Genomic DNA, 22,895 nt, shown 5'->3' with positions numbered 1-22,895 from the left:
TTAGAGAAACATTTAATGGATGAGCAAGCATCAAGAGGCCATGGTTAAGGGAAGGGAAAAGTTAAAATGCTAGAAGCATTTTGTATTGAATGATCTCAGCATGAAGACAGGGTATGGACATTCGATCCAAAAATCTGGTATTGACTCAGGCAATATAAAACCAGCAGAGCACTGAGGCTCATGAAGCAATGCAACCACCTAACAAAACATCTGCTGCCACCCACCTCTTTCAAACTGCGCTTTAGCAAACAGCAACTGAAGTCATCAAATGCTATAGAACGTTATTTGATTAATACCAAATATTATGAGAGCAGATTATGCAACATTGTCAACTTTTTTTTTATTGGTCACTCACTGCCCCAGTTCACAGCATAAATAACGAGCACGTGTGTGATACAGAAACGCCAAAGTGGGGGAAAAGCTGAGTACTGAGTACAGAGACAGCTAGAAAAAGCTGAACATTCTTTCACTACAGGAAACTGCTGGAGACAGTATGCTGTAAATTAAAGCCAATTTTCCTGAATTCCCTGAAGGACTGCTCCTCCCCTGTATTTGACAAATCTCTTAGCAGAGGCCTATCATTATAGTTTTCTTAGGACTTATCTCCTGAAAGAAATAAGAAAGTTTTTAGAAGTACACCCAAAATAAAACACATCAGTATATCAGGAGGACAAAGGGGACAACCCCCTCACAGGCCTAACCTTATACAGCTCACTCGCATCACAACTATTAGAGAACAGCTGAAAGAGTTTTGTCTCATATCTGTACTTCATCAAATCAAGAAAAAACAAAATAATTGCCTCCCTACCTGAACTTCTGATCAGAAAAATGGTTACTGAGGCAGAAGTGATGCATATCAAAATGCACTGCTCTCAAATCAATCCATTCTTCTCACAGCAGAGCTACAAAAGCCAGGCTTCATACAGACTTGTCTCCCAGTTGATTGTGGGTTGCAGCTGAAGCTTGTCTCATGATTGGGCACTCAAATCTCTGCCCAAGTGGATTCTGTTGTTCTTAATGACATACAATTTGCAGCTGGTGCAGTACAGTGCCTTCTAGCTTTACACTTCCACAGATTTTTCAGAAACTTGATATGTTTGAGGAACTACTATTTCTGGGTTACTTTTTGTATAGAACAGGTAACGTCTTCAAACCCAAAAGAGGAACACAAGTAGTGCAACTGCACAAATCTCATCTTCTTTAGAAACCCATCAAAAAGAAGCACAAGCTTTATTATGCAGACTTCTAGATCCAGTCCCAATATGTTTTCCAGAACTCCTTATCAAGTTGTAAAATGTGTGAATTTAAATCATATTTAAAAACAATGGATTGCTATTTGATTAAGGCTGGGAGATATATTTATAGACACATAAGATTGCATCGGATTACCCAGGTCACTGTGTTTGCATCCTACTGTCAGGAAAACAACACTACATAAGCTCTTCTGGAAAATTTGTAGCCCTGTCTTAAAATGAGTGTTCATTTTTCACACCCAAAGGAATCTCAAAATTAGGATATTTCCTTTGCTTTCCAGTTTAATTTGTGAAAGGCTCCATCGAGTGACCACTTCAAGACAGATAAAAAACAGCAGATGATGTAGGACAAACTTTTACACTGCATCCTCAAGCTTTCCTTTGTCTTTCCTTTAACAACGTAGTTGTGTGCTATTACTGCATATCCAGATATCACTGTCAGATAAACTCATGGTTTTAAAACTATAATTTTTTCTAATGTCATACTCAAAGGAGAATCCAAATATTCATTCCACTGGGTAATGTTCTCTATAACTGCTTTCATTTGGTAAATTACAGAGAACCATAACACTACTGCTGGTTTTAAAATAAGCCTACAGATGACTTTCTTGTGTTACAGTGACCATCCCAGAGCCTGTAAGTATATTTTTGGGGGTTATGGTAATGGGAAATGCAGCAATGAAGTCCAACAAACATGGGTATGTTAGTATTTTCAAGCACTTAAATCCAAGAAAATCAAAAGCAAATGTTTTCCTACCATAGCATCACAAAACCCAATCATAAATACTTGAATCATAATGTCTGCTGGGATGCTTTCTGCTAACTCTCCATTAGATTTCTTATAATAATATTCAGCACACACATTCCTCCACAGGCTGGATTGATTTCTTCCACAATTCAACTTGTTTTTGCCAAAGTCTCTTCTAGCTCAGCACTGGCTGCCTGCCTAACAAAACAACCTATCTTCATGCCAGAACTGTCATCTTCAGTCCTGTAAACGTATCTTACTTAAAAACATGTGTAATGAACAGTATTTTAAAATGATCTCCAGTAAAATTCAAACAGATAAAGCAGTCAGTATCATAGCTCAGTGTAAAGGTATCATTACATAACGATCACGCGCACCACAAACTTCTGTTATTTGTTATAAAATCCTGATGACCTGGGGAAGTTATCATGTATTGCCACTGAATGAAAAGCTAACTAAATAAACCTTTCGCTATATTTTTCAGTCATCATTTCAGTTACCCCTGAAAAAAGAATACCTGTGTAAGAAGTTGCTCTTCAGTCAGACTATTGATCCAACGTGTGTACCGTTCAGTAGACTCTGGTGGCTCTCTTCTGACTTGGCAACCAATAATCTAAGGCAAAATGAGACAAATAGTGCTGTTAATTGCTGTGCACCCACATGGCAACAACTAAACAAACTCACAAAACTGACATTGAAAACATCCGAATCCAAGAACTGATTGTCTGCACACATTTTCTTAGAGTCCTTCTATGTTCATAATATCACACAGTACAACATGGCACAGCTGCTCTGCTCAAATAAGATAGTTACAGACTTTCAGAAACTCTAGATTCTAGGAAACTCTTAGCATGAAGAAGCGTCTTTGTAATATCCTCATTCCTGGAAATACTTGAACCACTTCAGCTGTAATTTTACAGAGACAATAATCCAAAGGCTTATTATATCTAGAATTCAAGATTTCACCCAGAATAGTTTGGCTGAAGCCAGAAAATTTGGGAAGTGAAAAATTAGAACTTGGATAACATTAGGAAAATAGAGCCATCACCTATAATATCATACGCTACTTACAGTTCATTCAAAATAAGTGAAGAAATCTGTATTCTGATTTGTTTCGTTCATGGTAGAACAATCTAGACTCTTTGCATATGCCTTATACTCCAACAATATGCTTTAACTTGGTTAGCTCTGAAGTGATCAGGCAGTTGGATTCGAAGATCTTTGTTGGTCCCTTCTTACTGAACTACACCATTCAATTTCATTTTGATGATAACTGCTCATTCAAGCATTATATTCCCATTATTACAATTTTTACTGTCTAATACTGTTCTGTAGCTGTACAGATTAAATATGAATTTTAATATTCTGAACAGTTATTACTGTAATAAACAGCTCCCAGTAGGCATCAAACACATGAGAGAGATTTCAACCTAAGCTGTGTGGCTATGTAGAACTCTGCTGCTTGCTACCCCAGGCAGCAGGCCGTGTAGCAGACTGTGGATGGTCCATAGTCTACCCTAAATCTTCACAGGACTTCATTATATATGCACAAAGTAAGCTGACAAAGCTTCACACCAACTCCTATCATACTACAACTATATTTTGCTTGCAGATTTTGATGGGCAGCTCCTGTTGAGAATGTGTTTATTCACTAAGAATTAACATCAATGCATACATATCAGCATTTCTCAACAGTAATACGGGACAATCAAGTTCTGTACAACAACAGCATAGAAAACTTGCTCATTTTCCATCATAAGTGTGCATAAGGGATACATACACACATGTACGTGCATACACTGACACAGAAGCTAAACTAAATTTATTCTTTCAGGTATGTCTATTTATTTACAGAGCTTTAAACCCCATGCAGATGGAAATATTCAGGCTAGAGTTCTGGGCACATTGTTAGGAATATTTTTGATGTGGGAATAAAACCACTACCAACCATCCTTGCAGGGGACTGCTGACAGTGAAACAGCACAATTTAGCTTAATATTCAATGCATTCAAAATAAAAACCTGGGGTAAAAGAAAAGGAAATTATGACTGGCTTATCCCACAAGAATAAAACATCTCTCAAATACGATTTTTCCCCTTCAGTGAGGACTACGAATTACTATGGATAACTTCACATTTAATTTTCTCCTGACTTACAACTGATCTTCATTTTCTCCTGATTTGCAGCTCAGTGAGTAACACTGAGGCCGTTCCAGATGGTTCATCCAGAATCCCTTTTAAAGTCAGTATCAGTTACAGTGTTCACAGATGCATTTCTGAAGGGGGCATTGCAGAGGTAAAACAAACAAACAAAAAAACCCAAGAACTTCACAGAAGTTGATCAGATGAATATATCCTGTTCTGTAAGGATTCTTTTTTGTTTAAGAAAACAACGTACAGAATTCTAGCATTCATTATGCTTATATCAAACCAGCACTCATTAGCCAAGTCAATCATCTTTTCCATATCCTAGGCTTTTATAACTTACAAAGAGATTTTATAAAACTAAGTAAGAAAATCAGAAAGGAAAAATTGCAAAGCATGTTTTTCTTAATAGAAATTCTATAACAACACCAAATGGAAGCTTCATATTTTTTGTTCAACTAGGCACAGCCTAAAATCAACGAGCACAAAACCAAAAACAGATTTCACAAGGTAAGAGTTAAAAAGGACAATCTCAAACTCGTTTTTCTGAGAACCCGTGTTGCAATTAGAGCCAAGTAAGAAGTGCAGCCACCTCTTTCTATCCAACTTGAAATTTAAATGAGAAGCAGAGGATGGAGTTTTGTATTTTTTTTTAATTCATTTCTGCCTATCTAACCAATTCAAGAAGTGCTGTTAATAGTTTAAGCAATCTTATTGAATCCAGGCTCTCCAGAAGACAGCAATTCCCTCCACTCCGAAGAACAATGTGTTCAAATCTCAGCTCCTTATATTTCCAGAGAAAACTGAATGACTGTGATCAATTATCTCCACATTCGAGGAAAGAAGACAGACAGAATAGCTGTTAGTAAATTAGATCCTGTCAGCTCTTTCCTGAAAATTTCAGAGTTTAACTATGGTTCTCAGTCAAAATTTGCTCCTCCTTTGATACAGCAATGCAGAGGATTCCATTGCTTGCTCCTATTTACTTGTCTGAATGTAGCTTGTAACAATGATTCTTACTTACTTCACATAGGTCTTAAAATACTTCAAGAATTTTTGAACTGAAAACACCATGATGAGGATAAAATTACTATATTCATCCAGTAAACAAGTTATTTAGGAATTATGCTTATTGCAGTGATGTAAATCCACAACAGAAAAGCCAATGGGTTACACTGAGTTTCACCATGATTTGTGGCAGACATGCCTAACAGAAACAGAGTGAGTGGATTATAACCTGGAGACTTACATGCAAGCACACTAATGAAATCAAATAGTAGGTTAAAAAAAAAAGTTGATTGATAGCAATTTTATTTTCTACAGCAAACCTCAATCTAACATTTAGAAAGACAATAAAACCAGTATTAGTTACTAATCTAGAAAAAATTATAAAGAAATAAGGCAGAAAGTAACAAGAATTGCCTCTGACCTTTAAGAATCAGATGTTATAAATCAGTGCTATAAGGACAAGTTATTTTTTTTAACTAGTCCAATGAAAACACAGAATAATCATTAGATTATTACCCTTCTACTGTAGTGACACAAAGTCCCTATGAGTTCAGCAGTATTTTAAGTGTCAAAGGTTCATGGCTTTTGTCCAGAATTGATGGCAAAGGGTCAGACAGCTTTATCTCCAGAGCAACAGACTTCACTTCCACAACTGAACAGGACACAGGTGATGACTCTTAGTTCTTGAATTTGCAAAATAAGACCCTGAAAAATCTCACTTTCGTAATCACCAGCAAAGCTAGAAGCAATTGGTATGATGGTCCAACCCAGCATGAAGCCCAAAAATGAATAACAGAAAGGTCAGTGTCAAGAATTAATGTGAGAAAGCTGTTTGATAGAAAAGATAAAGACAATTCAAAAGGTAATCTAAAACCCCAAATTTATGAGTCTGTACATGCTTTAATGTCTTTATTACTCTGCTTCTTTAGCATATCATACCACACCACCTCCGTCCCTCAGCCCTTTCACTTTTCTTACTCTCTTGTAGTTGAAGCTCCAAAAGGCAGACACAGATGAATTAAGCACCTCAAAATAATTTCCTATTAAGATGAAGCTAAGATTTCACTCTAATTTCTTCTCCCTTACACACTGGATAGGACCATTATCTATATAATAGCATCGCATTACATGTTTAGCAGTCCTGTACTTGATTCATATGTGGAATTAGAGGAACACAGCGAGGGACTGACATGTCTAAGACTTTAGGAAAGTGTTCGGAGCAGTGGCTTTAACTTCACTTTTTCCCTTTCACTTTTTACCTAAACATGCTGTCTACGCACACAGAAGTTTTTATTTCCAGAAGGCTTTCTAATTTACTTTTAAACCATGTACATTCACCAACAAATGAGCTGTTGTCTTTGCTTCTCTTCCTCTAAAGAAAACAAATGACAACTTCTTTCTTTAAAAGCAAAGGAATGAAACACCCATAGCTCGTGCTCCTATTGGACTTCTGTAAGACTTCCATGGATGCAGCAAACCCACAAGCAGGGCACATAGAAGCAATCGTCTCCCTCCTGCAGAAGACGATATTGCAAAACATCACTTATCCACATTTTTCCATTACAATGACATCAGAGCAAAATAGACGTAACTGTAAATGGCCATTATTGAGAACAGCTGCATTTTGGTCTCACAACACAGCAGGAAAACAATTGCAAGTGCATAACAAAGTCAGTTTTGTAAGAAATGAAATGTTCAAACTTCCCCCTACCCCAGTGTAACACTGAAATGCTTTGCACAGCACAAAGACTTCCTGATTTCTTTTTATTTTCAGAATGAACATCACTCAAGACTGCTTTGAGCATCATCTTCAGAGATGTTTTACAGACTGATCTTAAAGTTGTCACTATGCAATCAGATGTATTCCTTGATCGTTAGTCAAAAAAATTCCACACTTCTTCAGTTGTACCATTTCTCTCTCAGTGGGATTCTGACTTTTCATTGGAATGGCTGACTTATACAGCTGCAAGATAAATATTAACAACACAGACTAACACATCCTGAGCCTTTGATAGAGCTCCTGTAAAGCATGGCTCATTTAAGCAGCTTCTTTCATCCAATCAAAGCCAGGTTTATTTAGAGTACAAACGGCTTCCTCTAGTTCCCCTGTGTAAGGTGTGGCATCAGAAACAACTGCACAGTTTCCCATTTCCTCCATGTCTCTCAGAGCTCCTTTATCTTCTCTGAATACCTCCTTATAGCTCCTAAATTCATGTGAAAGGTTTTTCACTATTGATTCTTTCCTAAGTTTGAAATCACTTTGACAAAACTCCTGCTGGCCTCTTTTACATCCACCCAAACTTTCAGAAAGAAAAAGAAACTCTCCATATCAGAAACATCCTTCACAATATTGTGAGTGCCCATTTCTACACTAAAGTTGAGTTCATCCGATATTCAACCTTTTTTTACCTGATAGGCAAGACTATTAATATTGTTACACATGCCAGGCATACACGGGCACATTCCTGTACCTAGAATTGAACTGTTAGAGAAGAAAAGCAGTACATACCACGCTCCAAGTGGAAACAAGTTGAAATGCAATATTAACACACCTTGTATATGAAAGAATAGCATGAAGTGTACAAAGTATATATATGTACTTGTTTTTTTTTAACTCACAGCAATGGACCAAGGCTGTTTATGAAACAACAGAGTTCTAATCGAGCCAGAAAACCATGACAATCTTTTCTGCTGTATCAGATGAGGTAATTAATTTTCTAGACAGACAACTACTTTATCAAAATAAAGCTAACTTACAGATATTCAGCTGTTTACCCAAATAAGCACTGACCTCTCTGCAGGAAAGTACCAAACAATTTATAATTTAGTGCAGCAACAAACTGTGATAGATAAGAAATATTAAAATCATAAAACGGTTATCTGATTTTATTTGAGTTACTGTATGGGAACTGTTGAGTCATGACCTGAACCACTGATGGAGCACCTGGGGAAAAGACCTGGTCAGCCCTGGGAGCACAGGTGAAGGCAATTCACATGTGAGACGTGAATGAGGAAGAGGTGGGGCCTGGCTGTACCTCTCTTGGACCTCATTTAAGGGCTGACCCCCGACTGGGGAAAGCTCTCTTTTCTGGACATCCATCCTTGGTGAATCTCTCTCCTACAAGCCTAGAATCTTCTAATACAGGTAAGTAACCTTCTTCTCTTCCTTTATAGCACCTTTCTATGGTGGTGGTCCTTCTGTCATCACATCTCTGTTATAATGCCTTTTCCATTGCGCTCATTTGCCCAATTGCTACAGCTACCAACAAAGCCACGCTCTGAAAAGCCACACGAGTAAATGTTTAAAAATACAAATACCATAAAATGAGCTTTGAGGGAAAGAGTGGCTAAATGAAAGCATTTAACACCCTATGACCCTCCCCAGCTGCAGCTACTATGTCACAGAAAGACCAGACCTGCAGTGCCTGCCAGTCCTGCCTGGATGGTCTCAGATGTCCTATGATGATGTCCTATATAATGATAGCATTGTATGTCCAGGTTTAGCATCTGAATCTCTTTTCTCTAATAACTCTACCACCTCAGATGATTAGGCAAGAACTTAATGAAGCATGTCTAACTAAGAAAATCAGAATTAGTCACAGATGTGTATTTTATGCCATTAAATTTGAGCAGTTTTTAGGACTTAGAGCACTACAAAACTAACAAAATCAGTACAAAAAAACCCCCAGCAATTAAAACAGGGGCTTCACTATGCAACAGACACTCTGAATTGGTCACAGTACACAGGGTTAACCATAGAATACAAATCTAATGAGCACACCCAGCCACTTGTTGATCAGTACAAGATTCAGGGCTTTAACAGCATTCAGAGGAATGAACTAGGTAGAGTTATTGCATGGGTTACAAAATTGTGCTATGAGTACATGTACTCACTGTTCTGTGAGTTACAAAACTGTTCCACTGAAATGCAAGAGTATTTCTGGCATATCTGATATGTATAAATGTCAGTGTTCCATACGTAGCAGCAACGGCAGACATTACATGCCATAACTTGTCCCAACTTTTCACTAGTATTTGTTTTTAAATACAATATCCAGATAGAGAGGTTTCATATTTTCATCATTTTAGTGCTTTGTTTTCCCTTGCACATGTAAATGGAAAAAAGAAGTGGGTGAGAGGAAGTAGAGATTAAATGAGTTGACAGTAATTTAAAACAACACATTTTCTGCAGATGTAGCTTTTCTTTTTTTAAATAGCTACAACTTCCTATAGCACAAAGAATTGTTTTTATTTAGCATAGAATCTACAGATTAGAAGGCTGCTGTTGTACCATAGAGGACATGAGGATGCAAAATCAGTCACTTGCCAATTTTAACCATCCATTTTTTCCATTCTAGTGCTATAATTAAGGGGAACTGTACAAAGAGACACAGACACATAAATTACAAGGTATTATGTACCCAGTGTTTACTATATTAATGCATATATATGCAAGTGTTTGTGTGTGTATACATACACACAATATGCAAACTGACAATCACAGGAGTTAATGTTCATTCATTGTAAAATCTGAAGAGCAATTGGAGATGCCCATTTTGTTCATACAAGGAGCCTAGAATGGCTAGGCTCCTAATTGAGTGATCCAGGTCTTCTAGCAGTCGTAGCAGCATAGCAAGGATCACACACCAGCACCCTATGACTTGTAAAACCACATTCTGGGCTAGCAGCCTGTAATGCTATAATGGGATGATAATAGCAAGGAGGCAAAGTCTTTGGCTACAGCAAATGAGAATGGGCCCAAAGGCAGCAGCCACAGATGTGGAAATGAAGGAACACTGCTGCTTACCTCCAGTGAGAGTTACCTTCACCTCCACTGCTGACCCTTACATGAGGTCTGGGGAGGGGTGGATCCTGGCTTCACCCACTCCGGTCACTCAGCTGCATTGCACACACCCAAGCTCCCTGAGTTGGCCCTGCCTTCCCACTGGGTGCTCAGTCACTGTTTTAGGCCTTAACACTTCTGTTATACAGCCTAACCATCGTCCTGTTCCTTGCAACTTTCAAGTTCTGAAGCCCAAGAATCCTACTGGAATGATTTAATAAGTTCTTCTCTGCATCTTAGTTTTGTCATCCTGCACAGCTCACTGAATCATCTACAAGACTAAAAAAGGAAGAATTAAAAGTCAGACAATATTAGGAATTATGTGCTTAAATCTATTTCTGTTTCAAAATACTGGAGCAGAGAAGCATGACTGTCTTGAAAAAGTTTATCAGCTCCATTTCCGGTTCTGCTTTTTACTATTCTTAGAACAATTAATTAAAGCTCTAAATCTAATCAATCTAAAATCCATATTTAAAAAAATTCAATGGAATGTATATATTTAGGATATGGCTGGGTGGTATTTCCATCAAATTGTGATAGAGCCATGTAGGAATCTGTCCATAAAATAACAATTGCAAGAGAAGCGAAACAGCATCAATAATGGTCACTAATGCTTAGGCTTGATTTGACTGCCATTTAACCAAGTTTCTCTTATGACAACTGTATTTCATGTCAAGTAACGTTAGCTACAAGAATTCACAACTTTTAAACTTGAGAAAAATTGTATTTGGATATTGAGACAAAACAATAATTAGTCTAAAAAAAATCCCACGCTACTCAAAAGATGAAGGATTTACAAAACAAACCTATTTACTGAGCAGACTTGGCACTGAGTTCCCAAACAAGTACATGGTCATCACAACAACTAAAGTATCTGCTCCACTGTAAAAGAATTTAATGTGGCACAGGGAAAGTTTGATATTTATAGAACCACCAGCATTTCTGCATTTTGATCTTACTAGGAGCAAGACTTCAAGCTGATATTGTTACAAGCAATAAAAGATTTTATTTAACTTACAGTGAATTTGTCTTTTGACCTTTTAATTTTAATGCAGTAGAATAATGCCATGTTTGAAGATACTAGTGGCTTTAAGAAGGATCTTGTGACCATTATGTAGCATAATCAAAATGAAAAATAAATGAAAAGAATGCTTTTATGTGGTTAAAATCTTTCCAATATGGAATACACAGGAAAGAAAGTGGTTAAAATATATTTCCTTTGTTTTCTTCCTCTCCATTTCCAACAGAGGAAGCAATGTTCTTCAACACGCATGAAATCTGTGAGGTGGTTTGCATTAGGTATCAAAATACAAAAAGTGAATTTAAAGTAATTTCAAAAATTGAGGTATGTTGACAGTGCTGACTCCCCAGTGACGTTCCTTAGGCCAGATGAATATCAGTTTATTCATGTTCTTGCGGCAGCCCCTTTTAAAAACTCTGGCACCAGTTCATGTTTAAGGTCCACAACAGGATGCTACAAGTTTTTTTTTCCAACACTTAAAAAAAAAAAAAAAAAAAAGAGCAACTAAAAACCACGAAAGTGTGAATTTACTTTAATGAATTTGTATAAAACCCAAGAAATCAATGCACTGCAAGCAAATGAGTACAGCCAAGCATTGCATCGCATGTTCAAAAAGAATGCTGTCACACGTGCAGATTCATGAAGTACGAACACCACATCTTGGAAAAACTTCAGCATCACTGAAGGAATACGAGTCTGAACAGGGAAGCATGAAACTTCAGACTTCATTAAATTTATCTCAGAATGCAAATTAAAGCAGCTCCCAAAGTCCTTTTTGAAGGTGAATGAGTAAGCCCCAATATTTCTGATGACTAGCTTAGGCAGGAAACAATACCAGGTCTCAGAAGGGCTCATTCAAAATCTGCCACGCAGGGATAAACAAGACCTAAGGGCTCAGCCTCTCTAGTATGGCTACTGCGCGTGTAATCTGGGCTTGATGCAAGTTAAGTAAACACTTCGGGTCCTGACAAAGCATTTATACAACCAGCTCTTTGCTTAGAACAGTCATAAAGCGCAATATGTTTGCACAATTTCAATTTTGAAACCAATTTGTACATGTAGCTCCACAAAGTGTGACTGGATTAATAACAGTTATTACCACAGTTAAATATCTAACATGGGGAGTAGGGGATTTTGCTTTTCAAATGTTTCACACTTCAGGTAAGTCTTAAAAATGAAACATGCTGAAAGTCTACACAGCAGTCAGACCTTCATTAATATTAAACTCCAGGAACAACATCCATTTGATGGGTTTATTGATGTGTGGAGGCCAGACTAAGAGCAACTTTAATTGCAAAGGGGTACAACTGGGATGTTTCTCATTTGGAGATTTTGATAAAATGTAAAACAAACTTAAAGTGACACCATGACTTTGCAAATGTGCTGCGTTGTTTTCTCTTCTGGAATAAAAAATAAAAAAAAATCCTTAAGGAAGCTGCCTAATAAAAAGCAAAGACAAGGCTGAACTCCAGCAATCTTGGTGATAGATGTGGAAAGGCCCAATTAATGAAAACCACTCTAAAAATAATACTCTCGTTGTCAAAGAAAGAATTTTCATCTTCTTCAGCACAAAATAAATGCTATTTTCTCTTCTTAAATGTACTCCACTGCCACCACTACAGAAGAAAATCCTCAGACTGTTGCTCCAGTCTTCCACCCTTCATAACAGAAAACATTACTGAAATACTACAGATAACCTTTAAAAACCTCCATTAATATTTTCCAAAGTCATAGATTTAATTTTATCTGTATGCATTTTTAAGTATTGATACTGGATAGTTTTATTTGGAGTTAAATTTTCCACATGCTGATCAAAAAATTTACAGGCAGTGCAAAACACTGGAACTCTATGCAGTAATAAAGTTCTAATAAACACATTTCTTACACTGGCTCATGAAAATATTTTTTCTGTACATTTTTTTCCTCTGGATAAAAAAATGAACTGATTTTAGACAACTGTGGTTAATCACCTCAGGAATACGGTTTCACTTCCCCCTCTGTTCACACCAAAGAGGAACCAGACTCCACAAATCTACTTAAGCCCATTTAGAGGGGCAAATTCCTACTAAGAGGGTTAAGCAAACAAATTCGATCCATTCACCAATGCATTGAGACATGCCAATTCTCAGTCCATTTCTCTCTGATAGCTGTTGCATGAACTAAAGCTTATATTAAAGCTAAACTCTATATGCGCTGCTTGCTGGGACGTGTCTGGGCAGTACAGACTGATCTGTCTCAAATCTGCTGAGTAAGAGAGACAGAAGAGCTGATGCAAATTAACCAAGGGAAAACAAAGATTACTCATGCTCTGCGCGATTAAGATCTTAATCATGTTTATGTCCAAAATAAAAGCATTTATCAAAGAATAATCTGCTAAGCTACCTGCAACTAGTGGAAGATGAAACAATTAAAAGGAGATTGTTGAAAAAAATAAAAGGAGATTAAAGCTGGACTTCAATAGAAGACATGACACAATGAGAGATTACCAACAGCCATTAACTTGTTACGCACAGGAAGGATGGAGTTTAAACGCAGGGGCTTTTCTATCACAGCAGAGAGGCAGTATTTCAACATTATGTAATTATGTTTAATGACAGTTTAGTGAAGCTTCGCATATGCTAATTCTTTTCACACCTGCAAAATTACATACAAGATCCTACTTACCTCTTTTTATAGTTGTGACTAAAACACTAATTTAAGTAGAGAAAAGGTAATAAAAAGGAATAAAAAGGTTCAGACTACAGAACGGAGTAGATGAGGAATGGTGAGGCCACTCCAGAGACAAATCTGCTGCTGCTTCATCCTGACTGAAGTCCTTGTCCACTCCATCACACTCCTTCAGTTAAACAACACCTAGCCCAAAGCTAGATTTCCCACTAATGCAGCACAAAGTTTCACTGTGCAGTGTCATACTCTGATCCAAAGAAACTGAACAGTCCGTGAGCACATTTAGACTTCAGGATGCTTCCTAACAAGTCTACTAAAGTCTTCACGGATTCTGGTATAGGGGAAAAAATTAATACAATATGCAATTATATGAAAATCCATACAAGATTAAGAATTTCTCAATTGCAATTGGCTCTTGGTGACAGAAGACTGTTTTAAGAATAAAACATACAGGGTGTACAGAATACATGTACTATCTCAATTATCCCAGCTGTAGCAACACAAACAAGGCTACATTTTCTATTGGAGTAAATCCTTGTGTAAGTGCAAAGTAATTATCAGATGTATATTAATCATTTTGACTTGTTCAAGAGAAAGTACCAATGAGGCACAGCATGTAGTCTGAAGGCTATCTGTTATTTTCAGGATTACTCCAACAGTAGACTAACAAGAAGATAGAGCAAACAAAAGGCTTAAAGAAGTGACCAACTTTGTTGGCATCTGAATGTAATCACTACACACTGAGGATTGCCATCGCTCCCAAAGTGCTGTTGCTGACTGCCAGTGGATAAGGTGACCTCCCTCTTTATTTTTATTTCTTATCTCACCCTCTCCTTTCATCACAAAGCAGCCTCGCCTGGAACAAAATAAATAAAACAATTTCCTGCTTTTATTCCAGGTTTCTGATAATAAGCAGGAACAAAAAGCCCTTTTAATTTAATAGATTATGGCATAGCTGCTCAATAAAATGCATCAGTGAAAAATTCTGCTGAACCAGGCAGCATTCTAAGGAGCGATGCTGTACTAGAACTCCATCACAGGAGTTTCTACACGTGCAGTTATACCTGACATGAGATAGATGAGAACATGTTCAAGGAGTGCTTGGATTTTGTGTTGAGGGACATGATTTAGTGAGAATTATTGGTGACAGCTGGATGGTTGGACTGGATGATCTTGTAGGTCTTTTCCAACCTCGGTGATTCTGTGATTCTATTTCTTAACTATTCTGCAAAGCAAAGCCACTTAGGACACAGTATTCACATATAGTGTTCTTTATACTACATTTAGTGTTCATATAATGTGTACCGAACAACCAGAGCACACTGACTTACAGAGCTGCTCTGATAAGGGAGTATGTGTGTGGATAGCATGCCAAACGACCTAGAAGTACCACCCTCCTTCCAAGCAGCCACATCTAAAATACTGGACTCTCTAACAGATTATATAAGAACGCCTTTTAATCTTGATGCAATCAGAACAAAACAACCCTCAGTATTTTTTAAGCCATTCCCAGTGCCCTCATGGATTAACATATAAAAACCCTGCCTCTTACTAGTGCAAAAATAGTTGAAACATTGTAATCCTTTAGGCATTTTGAAAAAGAATCAGACCTCGTTATTATGACAACCATAAAAACAAACAGAATGCTGATGTTAAAAGTTCTCTTTCACATTATTATCTACCACTAAAACTATTCAATTATACTTAAAAGACGTGATCTTCTCATTTGATTGTGCACTTCTCTGCTCCTGAGACAGTCTTGCGATCTCAGATATCAGTTCAAATGAAAAATGTGGAAGCTGAAAGGACTGATATAATCAATGAAAGCAGATCCTTTTAGGCACAAAAGAAAATGAAGTGATTGTTTTTATCTGCAGCAAGAACATTCAAGTTAGTGATGTCTAACCAGATGCACAGGGCTGAATAAGGATTAGATAAAGAAAGTGGAGAAGGGGAAAAAAAGTCTTTCTAACATGTAATAGAAATGTGCAACAGGCCTAGGCGAGTAGATTATACAACAACTACAAAACTCTTATCTGCTAGAATATAACTTTCAATATCAGGAAAGGTATGTGTCAGACCAGAGGAAAAAAAGTGGGGAAAAAATTAAAAAAGGAGAAAAAAGACTTCATTTCTAAGTTGAGTTAATTTCTGACATTCAAAGAGGATGGGGAAGAAGACGTGATGCTGTGGCCAGGAGTTGTGCCTAAAAAAGAGGACAAGGTACCTCATTCACTTGTTCAGGATTCTGATTCTTTCACTGACTGTGCAACATTTCTTTACCCAGAGGCAGATGAGCAGCTCTGTGAGCTAGTAGTGTGTCATAAATTGTCCCAGTTCACTCGGTCCAATCCACCACCTTCAGGTCACGTTAACCAAAGATACTTAGAATTTAGTCAGTTGTTTAACAGACTCAGATAATGCTATAAGTGAAAACTGCCGCAGGCATTACGGGTATTGACCTCAATCCAAGTTACAGCATGTGCCAAATACCTGCCTTAGAAATGCACAGCAGTGAGGGCTTCTCGTTGAGAAGATAAAATGGTATACGCAATTTGCTCTCACGTGCCTAAGTATTCTACATGTTTGAGAAAGAGGCCAGCAATCTTTTTAAAACAATAAAGGTTTTCACTTTAACACAGGTACAGATTCACTGCTAGTGAAAAGAGAAGGAAATAACTATGTCCTCTGTCTGTGTTGTAATACCAGCTATTGAGAAGACACAGGAAGAGCACAGGTGTACTGTGGGGGTACACATATACTCAAAAAAACAATGGTGAGAGAAGTAAGATCAACACCTCACCATGCTAAGAAGAAAATCCACTGCTTGAAAAAACATCTAGCATGGCTCTAAGGCAGATGAGAAGGTCAGTGGATTTTGAGTGCAAACAGCATATCTGATCTTAGCATCTCTTTACTCCTTCCAATATACAGAATCCTTAGGAAAATCAGAACACTGGAAGAGTTCTCCAAGTGGCACAGTAGCACAGTAGCCTGGCAAAGCACTGCCAGGTACCTATGCATCTCACGGATGAGGAATTTCCTAGCAAAGCTTTCCAATGCTATTCGAGCTCCTTGAGATTTTATTCAAATCGCATCCATTCATGTCACCTCAGCACGCCCAGAGCAGGTCGAGATCCCAGCACTCTGCAACGAGACAGCCTGGGAGCAGATTCAGATAACAATCTCCTCTGTCCTTGAAACAAAAAGCCCTGGGAATTCTTAAAGGATACTTCTCTGCCTATATTCAATAGCAGAATAAGTGTGGGTCATAAGTGTGACAGACTGCATCCTTTATATCTGTATACATGTGCATGTGGTTTGGGCAAGCATATTGGAAGAGCACATGGCGTGGGCTTGTCCAAACTGAAAAGCTTTATTTAAGGGAACACTAGAATGTACACGAAGTTGGACTTTCTCCAGAAGCACACTAAGTAAAATAAGGCATCACAGCTTGAATTTCTCAGAACTAAAGAAAACACGATTTGAATCTTCTCACTCACTAGTGAGCACATATGATCTGTGACAGCAATCCTGGGTAAATGGAATAAGGTCAATACATGGAATTGGTACTGTTTCTAGGGATAAACAAACACTTGTGCAAGATTTCATAGGTGATTTGAAGGCACGCGCTGCATAACCTAAATGCATAGGTGGTGCCATAAGTTGGTAGCTATATTAACAATAGCCAGCTGCCAAACTGCAAAAGGTAGGTATTTGTACTGAGACAGAGGTTAAGACTTGTAGAAATATGCTGAGTCTCAAAAACTTCCATCCTCTGAGAGTCTTCTGTTTATAAAAACTGTCAACAGAACTTTGCCATAATATATTCATATATTCACCAGAGGTCAGGATGATAGTGGTTCTAAGAAAGCTGCATTTAATAAAACGTATCAGTAATTTGCTTTTTAGATCCAAAATCTTACAATGTAAACGTTTCCAACAACAGGACATCTCTGTCATAGAGGATTTTTTTTTTTTTTTTTTTTTAGTTCTGAAGGTAACAATAGCTTAAGAGAGTAGAGAGGAATTTTTGTTCTGTCTTTATAGAAGCATGATTAAGTAGTCCTCAGTACAGGAAACTGGATGATAAAGCTAGGGGATGCTGCAGCATTACTCTGCTACCTGATCCTGGGGGCAAGCTGAGAGACACCACTTTCTTTGAACAACAGTTGGCTGGGAAATCATTGCAAAGGCATCTAATATTTTGGGTGCCACTGTTTCTTGACCAGACTTCAAGTCAGGGTAAGGCAGTCTGTACTCGTGGTCAGAACATCTGTGGATAGAATGTTCTCAAATCTTTTCTCATGATAGCTGAAGCTACAACAGAACTGTCAGGGGTCCTTGGACCACACAGAGGTGCTCAGCAGAAAGAGCTGGAAATGTTCTCTTTTTTCCAAGTCTTTGAACTAGAATTCTGGACGACACAGTATTAATGCAGAAGGTATTCTTCACACAACTATTACAAACATTTTCTATACCTATAACACAGAAAATATCTACCATGCAATTCAAACATGTATTTGTTTTTGCCTTCTTAGGGTTCAAGAAGACAAAACAGGAAAATCTTTACATTTAATTATTATGTAAGGTAGGAAATAACAAAAAAAAACACAACAGAATTTCAAAGAAAAGAAGGTCATTGCCTACAATGCTGCATGGAAATCCTATGATTCAGTAAAAGGTTGAGAGAGAAATGCATAAGGAAGGCTGCTGTACAAGGAACACGTATGTCTTATCCATTTCATTAAGGTTTAAGTTTACCATTTTAGTAAGCTTTGGAAATAGACATATAATTCCATCCCAAAACAGGACCATAACTTTAGCTGGGAGCATGCAAAGAACAAGTCTGTGTTAAAACATATCGCAAAGACATACTCTCCACTGTTCATACACTCATTTACTACGTACTTGATTCCCATTTAACAGCTCACACTCAATGTTGTTAGGTACTAACCTATAACAATATAAACAAAACAGTTGAAATCTTTTCTAAATAGACCACAAATTGTCTGGTTGAAATTAGCCTAATTAAAAAAGTCTCAGTAGATGCACACAGAAGTCAGACAAGCAAGAAATAGGATAGCTCTTAACACCAGTTTCCACAACTGGATCAACTTGTCTCTCCAGTCTTTTGGCATTTCATTACAGAAGCAAATTAACTGATTCATATCAGAACAAAAACAACCTTCCATGTATTTTTTTATTATGTTCATAGTATGAACAAGGTTAACTGCTTCTCAGGTGCTACTAAAACTATAATTTCATAAATTACATCGTAGGGGTTATCAGATTTCATAAGAGACCTAACGCAGGTGTTCCAGTGAGCAGGTACACATCCCACCGCTAACCAGCAGGTTGTTGGCAGGCATTTCTTAGCTGAAACAACCGCAGTAATCTCTGCTTTGGAGTAAGTGTCTCTGGGAGAAAAGGAGAAAGATGTTTAATTCCCAGGCAGTAAGAACATGAAAATTGCCTGTTTTGTTAGGAGAGCTGCAGAAAATGCCTTTCTGACAAAAGTCAAGTGACCTTTCTTTACCAGCAATGTCCTGCACACTGCTTTCATATCTGACATTTTCTCATGAAATTTTCTTCACTTACGCCACTTTTTGCCAAACGTTGTTGACAGGAACACAAACTCAGACTTCAAGTTTATAAGGGAATTTGCATCAGTAGCATCAACAAACGAAGTAATTGGCACTGAAATTCATTTTTATTATTTCCAGGTAAGGAGAGCAAAATACACAAATTCTCTCCGAAGGTCCTTATCACAGAAATTGATTTAATATCAAATCCACACAGATCATAAGCCAGTTAACTCACGGATCATTTCTGAGTGTTCGTTTCACAAGAATAAAATGGGATTCTACCTAACATTTTCTTTTGCAGTCAGTCATAGGGAAAAACATCAATTTAACTGTAGGCTGGCTTATTAAGAATAACAACCCATACATTCTTCATAGTTTCTTAAACATTTAAAATAGTTAAACCGTATCTGTAGCCAATATTTTGGTAATGTCTCACATTACCTAGTTGGGTCATACAAAAAAAAGCCATTCTCCTTTCTTAAAGTGACACACGCTAGGGGAACTATCTGAAAAAGAATATCACTGCCATAATGACATCTGATTTTCTAAACAACAGAAGCAGAAGTTCAAAGTTACGATTCAGTGCAAGGATTAAAAATTAAGGAATGCACTGGGTGTTGCTTTGCCTCCACCAGCCCTACCGCAAAATTTTCACCTCCTTTTAAAGATACGCCCAGCATTCTGTAACAGAAAAAGCACAAAAATTCACAAGAAAGTACTCACACTGTTTGGGTGTTGAATGGCAGCTTCATACTGCAGCCTAACCCGCTGTGGCATCATCACATCGTCCTGAAATAAACAGCACGCTGTTATTACTGAATATAAAAAGGGTCACAGTGCAGCATTCAGACACACATTAGAATATGCTGTTAAATTAACATCATTTTACTGGCTTGTACTCAGACACACAAATGGAACAAATATGAAAGTCACTGTGACCATTGCTTGGCTTCTTTCAAGCACAGAAATAACGCATTTGCATCTAACTTCATCAGTGCCCACGAGCAAGTGGAACTAAAAATGAGAAAGCACATTTTAAAAAGGCATTCTTATTTTCATCTGCTACTTTGCTTCAATCTCAATAGATTAAAATACACAGAACCATTCCCCTGAATTTTCTCTAAGTGATCTTTCAGTGCCTTCTTTAAAATATATAAAAGGAAATGCATGTGGGAAAGAAGGACAACAGAGGAGTGTATGGCAGAACAACAGTCATGAACAAGAAGTAAACAACTGTAAAGTGCACACACCAATAAGAGATGTGCAGCTGATAACATCCTCAATTCAAAAAGTTCTTCACATTCTTTCTTCATAGGCATTCTTTGCAGTCTGAGCTGTATGTAGTTCTGTTGCAAAGTACAGGCCCTCTGCCTCTGGATCTTCCAGTACAACATGTTTTATAAGCACAAAAAGCTTATTTGAGAGTTTATGAAATTCTAAGCAAAAGCAATAGAACCCCAAGATACACAGAAAACACATCAGTGTTGACTTGGCTTTGAAACACTACTTAGATGTGAGTTTGAGGTTTATGCTTTTTTCACTTGTAGCATGAAGGTCTGCTTTATTTACACATGACAAGAGGGGTTGCCTTGAAAGAACTTCCTTCCCTTCTTTGAACAGATAGGAGAAATCTCTTTAAAATTATATATTTTCTGCACTATGGCTTTAGTCTGTTAAAACAACCAATTTTAGCACAGATTTTCCTCCCTAAGTTTAATCTCCTGAGTACTATCCCTGTATTCTTTTACATTTTGGTTTCATATTTTTTCCATCTCAGTATCAACTCCAGCTTTCTTACACAGTTGTTAAAAGTAACAGAAGTAACAGAATTAGATCCAGCTATTGAACACAAATCAAGGTTAAAGATAAAACAACATAATATTGAAACTGATTCTTGCACCACGCAAGTTCGTAAGAGCAGGAAGAGATTTACTGTCAAAAGCATTAGTCTGCATGCTGCATTTAAGGTAAGTTTAATAATAAATATGAGAGATGTTAACCATTCTCAAAGGCAACATAGTGGAAAAGAAAAATCTGATTTTTCAACCTTTGTGATAAAAGGAGAAGGAAGCTCTCCACATCAGTTACTTTGACTAAAGGGCTTGTCTTCTAATCTACTGTACCAACAAGTCATCGAGTACACGTTACAGCAAAACACTTATCCTATCCCCTCAAAGGACAACAACTTTCTTTGTCAACTAATTGTACACCTATTTTTGAAATTAAAATGTGGTTTTAATGCACAATACAGAGTTATATTTTGACTGAACTTTGTTTACTACCTTAAGAATTAATTATAACTCTTAGATGTCACCTTGTTTAATCCCTACAAAGCAATAATACAAAATCCATCCATAAGAAAGGAATGAAAATGCTCAGAATGAGGTCACTTTTGTCTCTTACAATATACAACATAGGCTCTCATGCTAAAATACTCCAACATACATGATCCAGCACAGCAGATAAATTTCAACAACTCATGCGTACGTGAGGATGAACAATAACTTCACTTAAATCATTCAAACCAAATTCAAACGTTCTATTCAATGTCACGCTTTTTTGAGCAGACAACTTGACAGCAAAGGTTCCCCTACCAGAACATTGCAGCATTCAAACTCTAGTGGCAAAACTAACAGAACTACAGAACTGGGCTTTAGGCTACCATCGAGACCATCGCTAAGCTGGATGTTACAGAATAAGAAGGAACACTGTGACCACAAAAAATGGAAAATGCCCTTTAAAAAAAACAAAACAAATAAACACATTTTTATTCTTTAATGCTTGAAAATGATGAACTCTTACCCAGAATGCCCTTTAACCTTAAAAGAAAAATGCAGGCATTTATTCACCTACAGTTTTACACATACAATGCACTGAAGTTTAGTTTTGCTATGCCTGAGTTCACAGAAAGAGGGGGAAAAAAATTTGTTCAACAACTTTAATATTAGACAACTAAATGTTCAATTATTTTATCCAGTTGCACATTATATAATCACAAATGATTATAATAATTAAACCAATGTTTTTCAGGATATTTTTCACTAATGTCATGTCAGACAAAAGACAGTAAAAAATATTTGAATCTAACTGCAAAAGCATATTTAATTTGTTTAGAAAAATGGACTACATTCAGAAAAAACAAGGTATAGTCAGTCTGTTCCTGTCTCCTAGGTGTGTGTGAGTAGGGAAGATAACATTGAATATATATATTTAAGTCACAAAATCTGTCCTAGTAATAGAATAAGAAAACAAAACCAAACTTTGTAGAAGAATGTAGAAAAATTAGGTAACACCTGGATTTAGTTTCAGCTAAATAGGTACATAGGTGCATACAGTGCAAACAATGCCAAGCAGGTACAGAAATACAGCACCACAAACAGAAGGCAACATCAGGCACTGAAAATAACCCAGAATTTGTACAAATGTTGTTGATTACAAACACATTTCCTGTTCTGCAGTGTCCATTCTGAGTAGGGAAACAATTTGCTGAAGGATGGGAGAATGAAAAGAACTTTTTTTTCCACATGAAAAGCCAGCAGGGATTTCTAAACAAGCCCAGATGTGTTTCTGTCAGTGGGAGGCTGTGATCTCCATCACCTTTCAGTCCGACAGGCGCTCGACTG

General features: G+C 37.2%; 1 protein-coding gene across 9 annotated transcripts in view; it reads right to left on the bottom strand.

The window, feature by feature from the left end:
• B3GNTL1 (UDP-GlcNAc:betaGal beta-1,3-N-acetylglucosaminyltransferase like 1) overlaps nucleotides 1-22,895 on the bottom strand; it is a 112,772-nt gene that overhangs the window by 77,132 nt on the left and 12,745 nt on the right. For all 9 annotated transcript variants that reach the window (XM_052687975.1, XM_052687983.1, XM_052687982.1 and 6 more), the window contains exons 5-6: nucleotides 19,996-20,061; nucleotides 2,519-2,614 (exon numbers count right to left, since the gene is read on the bottom strand). In XM_052687975.1, coding sequence (XP_052543935.1) covers nucleotides 2,519-2,614; nucleotides 19,996-20,061 — 162 coding nt within the window. The remainder of the gene's footprint in view (nucleotides 1-2,518; nucleotides 2,615-19,995; nucleotides 20,062-22,895) is intronic.

The sequence above is a fragment of the Tympanuchus pallidicinctus genome, unplaced genomic scaffold, assembly GCF_026119805.1.
Source record: "Tympanuchus pallidicinctus isolate F22 unplaced genomic scaffold, pur_lepc_1.0 scaffold23, whole genome shotgun sequence".
NCBI lineage: Eukaryota > Metazoa > Chordata > Aves > Galliformes > Phasianidae > Tympanuchus > Tympanuchus pallidicinctus.
This window is presented reverse-complemented; position numbering and strand designations above follow the sequence as displayed.